The sequence below is a fragment of the Onychomys torridus genome, chromosome 15 (genome assembly GCF_903995425.1).
Source record: "Onychomys torridus chromosome 15, mOncTor1.1, whole genome shotgun sequence".
NCBI classification, from domain to species: domain Eukaryota; kingdom Metazoa; phylum Chordata; class Mammalia; order Rodentia; family Cricetidae; genus Onychomys; species Onychomys torridus.
In genome coordinates this window covers 27,246,509-27,260,606 of record NC_050457.1, presented here as the reverse complement: position 1 = coordinate 27,260,606, position 14,098 = coordinate 27,246,509, and the positions used below count along the sequence as shown (strand labels likewise).

General features: G+C 39.9%; 1 protein-coding gene across 3 annotated transcripts in view; it reads left to right on the top strand.

Annotated features, from left to right (window-relative positions):
- Srek1 (splicing regulatory glutamic acid and lysine rich protein 1) overlaps positions 1–13,831 on the top strand; it is a 34,386-nt gene extending 20,555 nt beyond the window's left edge. For all 3 annotated transcript variants that reach the window (XM_036206744.1, XM_036206743.1, XM_036206745.1), the window contains 5 exons: positions 3,190–3,309; positions 3,630–3,932; positions 7,508–7,603; positions 10,571–10,715; positions 11,672–13,831. In XM_036206744.1, coding sequence (XP_036062637.1) covers positions 3,190–3,309; positions 3,630–3,932; positions 7,508–7,603; positions 10,571–10,715; positions 11,672–11,821 — 814 coding nt within the window. In that variant the 3' untranslated portion in view covers positions 11,822–13,831. The remainder of the gene's footprint in view (positions 1–3,189; positions 3,310–3,629; positions 3,933–7,507; positions 7,604–10,570; positions 10,716–11,671) is intronic.
- Positions 13,832–14,098: the final 267 nt, after the last annotated feature.

Below are 14,098 nucleotides of genomic sequence, written 5' to 3'. Positions count from 1 at the left end.
TTTTAGAAGTGTTTTTCCTATTTGCATATGTTTTATACTTGATATTTTTGTAAACTAGCCTTTTTTGGGGGGTGGTTATCGAGACAGGGTTTCTCTGTGTAGTTTTGGTGCCTGTCCTGGATCTTGCTCTGTAGTCCAGGCTGGCTTTGAACTCAAAGAGATCCCCCGGCTCTGGGCTCTGTCTCTCGAGTGCTGGGATTAAAGGTGTGTGCCACCACCTATAAATGAGCTTCTATACTCAGCAGAGTGTTTTCATTCTCCTTTTTGAGAAGCTAGTGCTGGAGGTCGTGCTCAGGCTGCAGCTCTTCTCTCCATGCACTCCGTGGTCCAGGCACTAGTGCTGTTCTTTTCTGAAGTTCTTTTTCTTCTGCTTTTGATCATGACTTGAGTATCCTTTTTTATATGTAATTGCTTTGTGTTTGATGCAAATGATACCTTAGAGTGCAAATTGCAGCAGGTCCTGCTTTGATATGCAAGTTACTTGAGGACCATGCCTGTCCTAGTCAGAGTCTCTGTTGCTGTGAAGAGACACTGACCATGGCAGTCCTTGTATAGGAAAACATTTCATTGGGACTGGCTTATATAGTTCAGAAATTTGGTACATTATCATCAGATTGGGAAGCATGGTGTCATCCGGGCAGACATGGTGCTGGAGAAGTAGCAGAGAGTTCTACATCTGGATTTTCAGGCAGCAGGAAGAGAGAACCACACTGGACCTGGCTTGAGCTTCTGAAACCTCAAGCCCACCCCTAGTGACGTACTCCCTCCATCACTTCCTAATAGTGTCACTATAGGCTTGTGGGGGCCACTTCCATTCAAACCACCACAATGCCTGGAATGTGGGGAGTCTTCATTGCTGCTGAGTCACTCAAGTCTTGAGACAGGGACATGGATGTGTGCAGGCATGTGCAAAGTAGGGGATGAAAGGAGGAGGGCTTCAGGAGAAGCCTCATGAGCACCTTCCATCTTGTTTGTTTTTCTGTGGTGATCAAGGAGATTCAAAGAGAGAGGAAAATAGAGTTTTCTTTCTTTGACTTTGGTAAACTGTACTTCTGTCCCCTTTAGTGGTATGATACATAGTTTACAAAATCCCCTTTGGGTACTTTACTGTCTCCAAGTTCTTATTGAGGCAAGCTCAAAACCAAGTGCTTCATATGTAAGCCAGTGTGGTTTCCATAGCGAGTAAATACCAGCTCTACCAAGCCTGTATAGCAAAACATTGTCTCAAGAACGCCCAGAAAATAAGGACACTAGGAACCAGAGTTGAAGCAGGAAAGTAGAGCAGATATAGCAGTGTAATGACTAGGAATACCAGGATGAATGATGGGTTGCCACATGTTGACCGGATAAAGAGTATCAAGGAAGTATGAAACTGCTGAAGAGTAATAAAAGACTGGTATCTTAGTTAGTTAGGGTTTCTGTTGCTGTGAAGAAACACCATGACCACAGTAATAAACCCCTGAGACAGGGTTTGTCTGAGTAGCTTTGTGCCTTTCCTGGAACTCACTTGGTAGACCAGGCTGGACTCGAACTCACAGAGATCTGCCTGGCTCTGCCTCCTGAGTGCTGGGATTAAAGGCATGCACCACCACCGCCCAGCAAAGATTTATTTATTTATTATATATACAGTGTTCTGTCTGCATGTATGCCTGCTGGCCAGAAGAGGGCGCCAGATCTCATTACAGTTGGCTGTGAGCCACCATGTGGTTGCTGAGAAATGAACTCAGGACCTTTGAAAGAGTAGCCAGTGCCCTTAACCACTGAGCCAGCTCTCCAGCCACAGTAACTTTTATAAAGAAAACATTTAATTGGGTGACTTGTTTACCATTTCCTAGGTTCAGTCTATTATCATCATGGTGGGACATGGCAGCATTCAGGCAGACATGGTGCTGGAGAAGTAACTGAGAGTCTTATATCTTGGAAGCAACAGGAAGTGGACTGAGACACTAGACAGTATCCTGGGCATAGGAAACCTCAAAACCCGCCCCCACAGTGACACACTTCCTCTAAAAAGGACATACCCACTCCAACAAAGCCATACCTCCTAATAGTGCCACTCCCTATGAGATTATGGGAGCCAATGTAGCTGGAAGTTTCTCATCCCACCTGGCCCTGCAGTCCCGCAGCCGCTTATACAATAATTATGAACTTATATTAATTACAGATTGTATGGCCTAAGCCTATGGCTTTAGCATCTTGCTTACTAGCTCTTTCATCTTAAATTAACCCATTCCTATTAATCTATATGTTGTCATGTGGCTTTGGCATTACCGGTCTGCTGGCATATTGTTGTTCCTTGGGTGGTGGCTGGAGTTTCTCCACATTTCGCCTTTCTCTCCTCTCTCTGCTCTGATTTCCTGCCTGGCTGTAAGCTTTCTTGCCATAGGCCAAAACAGCTTTATTTATTATCCAATGGTAGCTACACTTACTCACAGCATACAGAAACACATCTGTAGAAGGAAATTTCTCAGGTCCTGCCTTGCCCAGCAGTCTGGATGAATCTCTCCCACCCGAGGTCCTACAGCCACTTATAAAATAATCACACAGAGGCTTATATTAATTACAAACTGTATGGCCTATGGCTTCAGCTTCTTGCTAGCTAGCTCTTTCATCTTAAATTAACCCATTCCTATTAATCTATATGTTGCCACGTGACCGTGGTGTTATTGATCTGCTGACATCTTGTTGCTGGCGGCAATGCACATCTGAAATAATTTTTATTCATGTGTTCTTTGACAACTTTATGCATGTTTATAATGTGTTCTGTCGGTCACCCTCTGATCTCTGATCCTTTATACATTCTTCCTAATGTTTGTTATAACAAGTTGTGCATGGCCATTTATAAATACGTTGTTGAAGGATATAACCTATTCCCCTCAGAATGACTCACAACCAGTTTACAAGGAAGCCAGGAATTTAAGATAGTTGGCGATGTGAAAACTCGGCTGAAGTCTCCAGATCATCCCTGAAAATACTCACTAACTCTGACATAGGAAATAACTATTAAATTATAGCTAGTCAATTTTCCAGTAAGTAAATTCATTTCTGGTATTATAACTAAAACATTATAGAAGGGTCATTTAAAATATTGGTAAATAGGATTGACTTTCTAACTAATCTTGTCTTAACTTTGTGCAGTTGAAATTCTAAGAATAAGTTTTGATCTCCTTCCAATTTGTTTTTCTTTAGGAGTAGATCTCATAACAGGTCACGTTCAAGACAGAAAGATAGACGTAGATCCAAGAGTCCACATAAAAAACGCTCTAAGTCTAGGGAGAGGCGGAAATCAAGGAGTCGTTCACGTTCACGGTGAGTTCTGGAGATATCAAGAAAATTTAAATTTGATCACTTTTCACTCATTTGAAATTGTGGTTTAGGTTTATTATCAGAGAAAAGGGGCTTTCTTGTCGCTCAAGTGTCTAGGCCTTTGATGCAAACATGATCAGTGTGATTCAGCTCAGCCTGGAAATTGTTCTGCTTAGCATTTTCAGGTACACATGTGAATTACACAGAAATTTCTAATGTCTGGAGTTGTTGTAGGTGATTTGGTATTGGTAGTTCTGGGAAAAGAGAGGTCTTTTTTTTTTTTTTGAGATAAAATTATTTTAGCTAAGAATTTGTTTTTCAAGGGACAAGAGAAAAGATACTCGAGAAAAGGTGAAGGAAAAGGAAAGAGGGAAGGAGAAGGAGAGAGAGAAGGAGAAGGATCGTGACAAAGACAAGGAACGGGGTAAAAACAAAGACAAAGATCGAGAGAAGGAAAAGGACCATGAGAAGGAGCGAGACAAAGACAAGGACAAGGAACAAGACAAAGACAAGGAGCGGGACAAAGACAGATCCAAAGACGCCGATGAGAAACGGAAGAAGGATAAGAAGTCCAGAACACCACCCAGAAGTTACAATGCATCGAGAAGATCTCGTAGTACCAGCAGGTTTGTGTGTGCGCAGGTGTGCGGGTCTGTGGTTGGTTGTGTGTAGAGGTCACAGGACAACCTTGGGTCTGGTTCATTGGCCAGGATGCAGTAGGCTAGGCTGGGTGGCCAGTGAGCTCCTGGGGTCCACCTGTGTCTCCCTGTCCAGTACTGGCATCTGCACGCTGCCACAGCCTATACTGTTAATCATGCGCTGTGCTTTTCCATATGGGCTCTGGAGGTAGAACTCAGTCCTCATGTTTGCCCGGCAAGCTCTTTACTGATGAGCTCACTGTGCCTGCTTCAGCTTTTCACCAGGAGGGTTACTGGTGACCAGTGAGTACACTTTCCACCAAGGGGGAAGGATTACTACTCTATGCCAGTGTAGTAGTAGTGACATTTACCCTTTATTGAACAAGTGAACTTTTTTCCAGCACAGGGGTCACTACATCATTGGACCTCCTGGGTGAGATATTTGGATAGACTTAACTGTCTTTTGTAATGCAATATTTAAATCTGGTTAATTATTACTTATTATTTTTCTTAGAAGATGGCATGCAATGGAAATGGCTATATAAAAATTCTTAGGTGTAATAAATAGTATGACTTTGATTCTCTTTGTTAGTTTTGAGGATTAGATCTTTCCCTCTTAGGGCTGTTGTTTCCACTTCATATTAATTTATATTAATAGATACACTGCCACTAGGTGGCAGCATGTTGCTATAGTAACAGCTACAAAATGAGACTCTTCCTCAAGGGTATTTTTAACCTTCTTATCTCTTATTTCAGATGATTATAAGTTAAGCTGAGTCTTTTAAAAATATTTAAAAATAAATGTTTCAACAAATTTTAAAGTTGACTTTTCACTGCAAACAAGTTGATGAAGGAATATATTTCCTTTTTAAAAAAATTGTTATTTTGTATCTTTTTTTTTTTTTTTTTTCTTCGAGACAGAGTTTCTCTGTGTAGCTTTGCGCCTTTCCTGGAACTCACTTGGTAGACTAGGCTGGCCTTGAACTCACAGAGATCCATCTGGCTCTGCCTCCCAGTGCTGGGATTAAAGGCGTGCACCACCACCGCCCGTCCTATATCTTATTTTTTATGTTAGCCTATTAAAAGATAATAAAAGCTAATTGCAGTGTTTATTGAGTATTGGTATAACAGGCCAGTTCTAGTTCTTGGCTGACTTTGATGTCTTGCCTTCTTTTGTCCTTCCAGCAAGCTTTTGAGACCATCCTACCCTGGTAAAGACAGGCTTTTCCCTTGCCCTCGGCTCTGCTGTCAGAAGTGGAGCACCGTGTTTCCTTTTTTGAAGAAAGTGGGAAGCTGCCAGGCAATGATAGTTCACGGCTTTAATCCTGGCACTCAGGAGAGGCAGGTGAATCTCTGTGAGTTCCAGGCCAGCCTGGTCTACAGAGCAGGTTCCAGGACAGCCAGAGCTACACAGAGAAACCCTATCTCAAAAAAAGAAAAAAAGAAAAGAAAACCCCCCAAACAGGTGCTTGGAACATTGACAAGAAAGGAAAGGCAAAAAGAGTGGATCAGTGCTTTTTACCATATATGAGTAGATTTGGGTTCGATTTCCCCAACATTCTGTTCCTGCTCCCCACAGAAAAAGAGAATCTGGGGAGCTGGAGAGATGGCTCAGAGGTTAAGAGCACTGGTTGCTCTTCAGAGGTCCTGAGTTCAATTCCCAGCAGCCATATGGTATCTCACAACTATCTGTAATGAGACCTGGAGCCATCTTCTGACATGCAGGGATATATGCAGACAGAACATTGTATGTATAATAAATAAATAAATGAAGGAATGAATAATAAATAAATAATAAAAAGTTCCCATTCTTTAAAAAAGAAAATCTGTATCTCTCGAGCACTTGCTATGTGCCAGGCTCTGTTCCTGCTGCTTTACATGTGTTAGCCTCTAGCCTCCAAATAACCATGTAATTCTTGAGTTGTCTGTGGATTTCTTTGTTTCCAGTTGAAAAGGTAGACCCAGTTTAAACAGTATTTGTGTGGTTACAGTCTTTGCTTTAAAATGACAACCATGTATACAATTAATAATCTGTGTGCTTACATTTTATGAAAGAAAACTAAAAGCAATAGTAAGGACAACTTGAATTTCATAGGATTGCTATTTTTGTTGTGTGGTTAGTGGTTATCAGAGCTGCTGTTCCTTTTGTATGTGTATGAAGTGTGTGTATTTATATGTATATATGTTGCTGTTAGAGACAGTGTCGATGTCTCTGTCTAATAATACTCCCAGCTTATTTTTTTGAGACAAGATCTCACTGAACTTGAAACTCACTGACTGCCTAGGCTGGTTAGGTAGTCTCCCAGATCCTTCTCTTTCTGCCTTCTGGTGCTGGATTACAGGTATGTGCCACCCTGCCTGGCCTTTTACATGGGTACTTGGGCAACAAGCCCTTTCTCCAACGAGAAGTCTTCCCCAGCCCTTATCAGAACTTCTTATATAAGATCATTGGCTATATTAATTAATCATTTGATAAATGTATCCTGATACTTCATCCCTTGGGCATGGTGAAGTTCATTGTTTGACCACTCTTAAATATGATGTAGTTTAGAATATGAATTGTATATTAATGGTAAAAATTTTTTATTGAATATCACTAATCTTTTTCTTTTTGGTAATTATTTGCTTATCTAAATTTGAGATTTTATCTACTTATATAAATGTTTTCATTCAATTTTAAATTACTAGGACAGTAGTAATGGTAGCAAGCTAGAGGAAAAAGTGGTTGTTCAATAAAGTTCTTAAACACCTTTTTATTTTTCTGACACATCTCAACCTTAGCAAGATAACTTATCTTTCAGTTTTGGCAGACTTTGCTACTTTGTTAGAAAATCTTTTCAGTGGGGCAGAAAGGAGGAGACAGAGGTGCAATGAAGGATCTGATGGGAAAGACTTTAGTTGCTGTGAGAGAAGACACTTGGACCTGAAATATCTGGTGAAACCCATCACTTTGTATACTAACTTAAAGAATTAAAAAGCGTCTAAAGTATGTCAAATGAAAAGGCGATTATCCTGTATTTTTTCATGAAATTTTAGATGGTGGTTTGTCAGTGATAAAACGTATGGTTTGTAATTTGATCTACACTAAAGTCAGGTAATAAAACATGCTTCTAGAAAGAGTTTAATTGGCTCTTAAGGGGTTAGGAGAGTGGCTTGGTGGCAAAGCACTTGTCTGTCATGTGGGAGGGGGCCTGGATTTGACCCAAGGGTTCCTTTTACCCCTCTCGCCTGTAATCCCAGCACTTGGGAGGCAGAGGCAGGTGGATCTCTGTGAGTTCGAGGCCAGCCTGGGTTACAGAGCTAGTCCAGGACAGGCTCCAGAGCTACAGAGAAAAAATAAAAATAAAAATAAAAACTAGCTAAGCTGGTGATGTAAGCAGCCTACAGTGTCAGCACTAAGGAGCCGTGAGGCTGGTGTCAAGGTCTAAAAACATGAAAAAGTTAAACTAATCAAACTAGCCTTGGAGAGGTGCTCTCACTAATTTGAGGACCTTTGACTTACAATTTGAACTGTCCTTTATTTCAGTAGCTAAATTTAGAAAGTGACATGTTTTGTCTTTCAGGGAAAGGCGGCGGCGAAGGAGCAGGAGTTCTTCGAGATCTCCAAGAACATCAAAGACTATGAAAAGAAAGTCTTCCAGGTCTCCATCTCCTAGGGGGTAGGTGGAATCTGGTGAAACATAAAGAGGAGCAGGAAGTGGGAAAACACTCCTCCTTTAATCTGTTTTCAAGTTTTGGTTTTCGAATGGCTAATATATTTGTATTCTTCAGAATTGATGTAAGACGTTAGTGTTCAAAAGCATCAGCTTCCACCCATGTGCTCATCCACCCTGTCCCTTCAGGAATTGCCTCCTCTCCCCTGTACTAGTTACAAGATAGAAATGGGTCATTTTTTCCATAGACACAATGTAGTGTGAAATAGGGAGGGGCTGTACTTTTCTGCCACTCTTAACTGAGAAATGTGGTGAGAGAGAAAGTCCCCTATTGGTGAAATTATTAAGGCCACTCCACGTAGTTAAAGGGGAGGTTTATTTTGTGGGGTAACTTACAAATGAAGGGGTAGGTTGCAGGGTCTGGCAAAGGTATAGCACAGTCCGGCAGTGTTCTCTGGAGAACTCTGCTCGGTCTACCTCCAGCATCCAGGGTCCTGGAACCAAGAGAGAGACCTCCTCTTGATCCTCGGTCTTCGGTCTTCCGCTTCCTCCTCCACCCTGCCTTGTGGGCGTGACCATTACCGAAGACTCAATGGGGGTTGGAACTTCCAGGCCAATGCTGGGATGGCTGTCCACTACAGTCCCCTTTTCTTTTTACGATGCTGGGACTGGTTCTGTGACAGTGCCTTCATCCCACTCACTGTTTGGTCCTGCTTTTGTCTGTTTCCCACTTTCTATTTCTTCACACAAAGGATAGCATACCCTTGTGTATTTGTGTGCTCAGTGACTGTTTGCCAGTAGACCAGACTAATTGAAAACTTGTGGTGATGAGCTGTCATGTCTGTTTTTGATCTATTTTTGCATTTTAAATTTCCTTTATTATTGTGTGTGATGTGCATGGAGGGGCATGCATGTGTCACAGCATGTGTGTGGAAGTTGAAGTGCATCATTGTGAAATTAATTCCCTCCTGCTTGTATATGAGTTCCAGAAATCAGACTCGTGGTTCAGGTCATAAAACACTTGCTGTTACTTTCAGCCCTTTCATGAGGTAATTTTTATATATGGTTGGAGGTAGGATTTCAGCTTCATTCTTTGACATGTGAATTTTAAGTTTACCTGGCACCATGGTTGAAAACATCCATTTTCCTGTCTTTGAAATCATTTGATCTGGAATGCAGGAGTTTATTCCAGGCTTTCCATAGACCTATATGTTTGTCCTTAGCTAGTACCATGTTTTCAGTTAATGCAGTTTTGTAGTCATTTTTGAAATTAGAAATTATGTCACCTAACCCTATGTTTTTTTTCTTTTTTGGTTTTTCGGGATAGGGTTTCTCTGTGTAGCTTTGTGCCTTTCCTGGAACTCACTTGGTAGACCAGGCTGGCCTCGAACTCACAGAGATCTGCCTGGCTCTGCCTCCTAGTGCTGGGATTAAAGGCATGTGCCACCACCGCCCGGCCAACCCTATGTTTTCTTTTGCTTTAAAAATATTTGGTGTATTCATTTACTTTATGTGTGTGTGCTTGAGTGTACGGATGTTCACAACCTGTATGCAGGAGCCTGTGGAGGTGGGATGTCAGCTTCCCTGGAATTGGAGGCTGTGAAACTAAACCAGGTCTCTGAGAGCACTGCCGTCTCTCCAGCCTCGACTGTGTTCTTTCTTAAAAGAACATTTTGGCTACATAGAGAGCCTTCAAGATGTCATACGAGTTTTAGGACAGATCTTTCCTGTATCTGCTGCTAAAATGGTTTTTGTGGGAATTGCCTTGAGTCTGTATTGCTTTTGCTGGTGTTCTTAATGGCACTCACATCTTGCCTTCTGGGAGTTCTTTCATTACTGTGTTATGGTGGTTAGCATATGAATTGTTTTATTTTGTTACATTTATTGCAACGGGTTTTCATTTGCTTTTGGATCTGCTTCATAGTTGTCTTCATTTGTTCCATTAGTCTTGTATCTGTTGTTAAGCTACTAACAGGGGACTGCTCATAGTATTAGAGCTATCTCTGCTAGATCGGAGCACTCAGGCTTCTCAAGTGATATGCCAAGTTTTCCCTCAATAATCTTGGGATTTGCGATTTTTTTTTTTTTTTTTTAAAGTAGTGTGTTGTTCTGTGTGTTTTAGTTTTGCTCTTGAATTGGTAGTTCTTGTTTCTAATAGTAGATGAGGTGGGCAAGGAACATAGTAGGTTATTTGAAATTCTAAATGTTGCTGGTATCTATTCTCCCACATCTAATTCTCTGTCCTTTTTATTCTCTGTTATTTTTTTATTTTTATTTTTTTGTCTATTGTGTGTGAATGTGGGAGTGAGAAGATAACTTGGGGAATTGCTTCTCTCCTATCGTGTAGGTCCTGGGGCTCAGACTTAGGCCATTATGGTTGATGTCAGCTAAGCCATCTCACTGGTCCCTTCTTCTTCCCTCTTGAATGTTCGCTATATTAAATTGAGAAGGTACATAGGAAAACATACAGTAGTATATAGTATATTCAGAGAATTATGAAAAGAAAAAAAAAAGTCTGTAGGGGTTAGGGATTCAGTGGAAGGGTTCCCATTACCAGAAAAGAAGAACGTTTGTGTTTAGTTCAGATGCAGCTTTTTCCTACATACTTTTGATTGGTGGTTGGGTGAATCTGTGGATAAGGAATCATTCCAGTATATGCTGACTGTAGTTGGTTTTTAATCTTACCCTTATTCCAGTAAGTATATTTTGAGCATTTAAACAGTGGTAGATTGACAATACCAAGTTGTGTCTTATAGGAACACATTGGTGGCTGCTGTAGAAGCGACCTTAACACTGAAGCAAAAGGTGGACTGGGGCAGGTTGTAGGCCCTGGCTTTATACTATACTAGTCCAGTTTACCAGTATGCTTATTTACAATGCATTGTTTTGGATAGCATGTGTTAGATAAGGACTTTTCAAGAGTACAGTAGGTCTTTAAATTCTTGAAAGATAACTTCTATATTTTCAACATAGTCGAAATAAGAAAGATAAAAAAAGAGAAAAAGAACGGGACCACATTGGTGACAGGAGAGAAAGAGAGCGTTCCACGTCCACGAAAAAGAGTTCTAATGATCGAGACGGGAAGGAGAAGGTGGAGAAGACCAACACACCAGTTAAGGTGAGCTGCTCAGCCAGGGTCTGGGTGCAGAAGGGCACCAGGGCACAGGGCACTGCTGCCATTCATATAGATCACATTTGAAGAGATGAGAACCTGTTAACATGCAAGCAGCTCAAGTCCTTCTTTGGAGAATCATTAAGTAACGTGTAAGGAGAAAATTGTAGAGAACTTCTGGGTAACAAATGTATTTGATAGGTTATGATATTGAGGTTTGTGTCTGATGCTGTTTTCCTAAGCGTACATTTGAGCACATTTCATGAGTCTTGGTTGTCATTGTCAATTTATAGTTAAAATTAGATTTGTTCACATGCAATACAGAATTGAAAAACCAAATTCCTTAACCAATACAGAATTGAAAACTAAAACTCCCTAATTAAACCTTTTTCTTGAAAATTGTAAGTACTTGTGAATTATGTTCCTTCTCTTTACTACCTTGTATAATTCTATTTGGAGATAAAGGTTCTGGAATTACTTTGATACTGATGGAAGTTTGTCTTCATCATCAGTGACATTGGCATTATTTACTAAGCATGTATTACTTGTTAAGCATTCTTTATTCTCACATAATTCTTCCTAAGGCTGGGGGCAGAATTTGGACTACTTTTGAAGGCTTTCCTAAGAGGAACAGTGGCTTCCTTTTATACATATTCACATTTATTTCTTGTGTTTTGGAAAGCTCTTTGGTTTTTTTGAGAGTTTTACAAGGCTGTTTTTGAAGAACTAAAATTTCTGTTTTCCTGTTGTATTTGATTTTGTTACCATGAGTTGCCCATCTTTTGTTGGAAATAACTTATGAAGGGCAAATTGATCCATGTACTTGCATGGATTTTCATGAAAGAAAACAATACAATTTTTCACAAAAAATATTCACAAAGGACAGTTATATCATTTAGCCATATATAATCACAGACAATTCTTGTGCAAAGTAATGAGCATGCACTTGCTGTTTGTTGTAGAAGGAACACAGTAAAGAGGCAGATTCAAGTGTGAGCAAAGACACAGAGGAGAAGGACTCACCAAGGACTGAGGAGGAAAACCAAGTACAGCAGAATGGGAATTGCCAACCAAATGAAGAGAGCCTCTGCAGCAAAGCCGACGGGGTGTAGGACCACCCACTTGCTGCGTCTCCCTCCATGGTGGGATCAAACCCAAAGCTTTCAGTTTGCAACAAGGTGTAAACGGGGAAGAAACCCACATATGGGAACTAACAGCTTTTCCGGCTATGAGGTGACATTGTGGACATCTTGTTACTGAGCATGGACATCATGAAAATAATCAGATGTTACCCGAATTTACCATCTTCTGAAGTCTGTACATTTCCATGGTGGCTGGCACACTTGTCACATGGTCATTAGTGTTTGCCAAGAAGCATTGCAAATAAATTGAACGTCACAGATCCAAATTGAACTATCCCTAAAGACTGGAGATGAGTGTTAGAAGCTCTTAAAGAAAATGCTAGTTACTGAATTTTGTATTGTTTTACTTTTTTAAAAAAAAATTTTCAATATATACAGTTTGATGATGTGCTTGAAATTTGTGCAAATATATACACACACTCTTGTAAAGTGCAAAGTATGTAAGAAGTTTTAACATTTACTTCACAGGACTTAACAGTGATTGTGGTAAATACTCACTCTTGTATTTTCTTTGGCTCACTGTTTTGGATATCCGTTTCCCTTTAAAACAGTTTTACAGATTAAAGTTGCTTAACTCAATGGATTACAAACCAACTGACAATGCATGCTACTGTTCTCTTCCAAAAGAGGAGCAGCTATCAAATACTGATATCAACATGTTAGTATTCAGTGTTGAGAATCATTGGGTCTGCCACGGAATGAGCATTTCTTCTTGAACTTTCTTGACATTTCCAAGCTCATGAATAATATTGCAGTGTGTCTTGTCAGCTGTAGGTGGCAAAGATGCCCTTATAAAAAAGAAACTGAGTTTTCAAAATGGGCTATGGGAGCACAAGCTGAAGCTTTAGTGCCTTCTACAATGTGTGGTATACTGTTTTCTAGGATTTTATATGTGCTAGTCATTCTCAGTTCATATGGAATCTAGATGGCTGTGTTCTGTTCACAGCTGTGGGGAAAGTGTGCGAGGGGAGGGTCAGAAGCACTTCTTAATTCAGTTAAGAGAAGGAAGTCCTGTTTACAAGACTTGTGGAGTTTCAAACAACAATGTAGTTTTGGGACCACCAGTTTTATACTGTGATGATTGAAAAGGAGACATACTTTTACTTCACATCAGAGGCAACCTATTAGTTGACTTCATTGGATGGCCTTACTATTACCTCGCAATCATACTCTTCTAATGATACAGAAATTATACTTAAGGAAGGACTAGGGGCATAGAGAGGTGGTTTTGTGTTTAATGATATGCTTATGCAAGTTTAAGGTGCGGTCGTTCACTGATCTTAGGCTCAACTTCATAGAAGGTATGCAAGTAGTAAAATGAGAACTTAATGTTTCCTGTAAAACTCTAAATTCTATTAATGCACTATTCATTATTGTTGCATTTCCCAAAAAACTCTTAGTTCGCAAATCTTATTTAAAAGTCAATTTTAATTTTATTTAATACAACCTAATACAATCAAATTACTCAGTTGCCTTACCTCTTGGGAAGGATTGCTGTCACAGATTTAAAAAGTCAAGTAGTACTTCAGTTACTTGGTTCCAACTTGAATCTTGTTTTCATATTAATATTGTTGAAACTATACTTTGAAGAATAGAAAGGCCCATTCTGTAAGTCATAAAGCCTGGTTCGATTATGAAGCTGCTTAATCATCTTCAGGTGTTCAAATTACTGTGTGTATGTGTGTGTGTTTTTGTTGTTTTTTTTTTTTTTGGTCACTGTGTACATTAAACTTTTGGAAAATACTTTACTATGTAAAGTATAGATGGCCATTTTAATCTTTTAGCCACATACGGTTGGCTGGTAACAGCTTATTCTGATACAGAAATGCTTGGGCACCTGTGGAAAGATTGTGAAGGAGTGTGTCTCGCTTCAACCGCTGTCTTATTTATGATATGTAAGTAGAATAGAGCAAATGTTTGAATCTTTGTTATTTTTTAGTACCATTTCTCTAATAAAGTTCAGTATTTTAGAGGAAAGAGTCTTCAGTTTCATCCTGCTCATTTTGTTTGGCACACAGAGGGTTTTGACATGGCCAAAGCAGCCTTGTGCAGTGTCTCTACAACAGCCCTGTAAGATGAGGTGTTTTCCTGTCCTCTGCACTGTTCAAATGTTTTCATGGTGGAAATTAACATTTATTCCTATTGCTAATTACTTTTCATGCAGGGTTTTATTTTGTTCAAATAACCATTAATGTAGAAAAAGATTTACAAATTCAGAAAAAGTAGGGATTACCTGAGAAAGTAAAG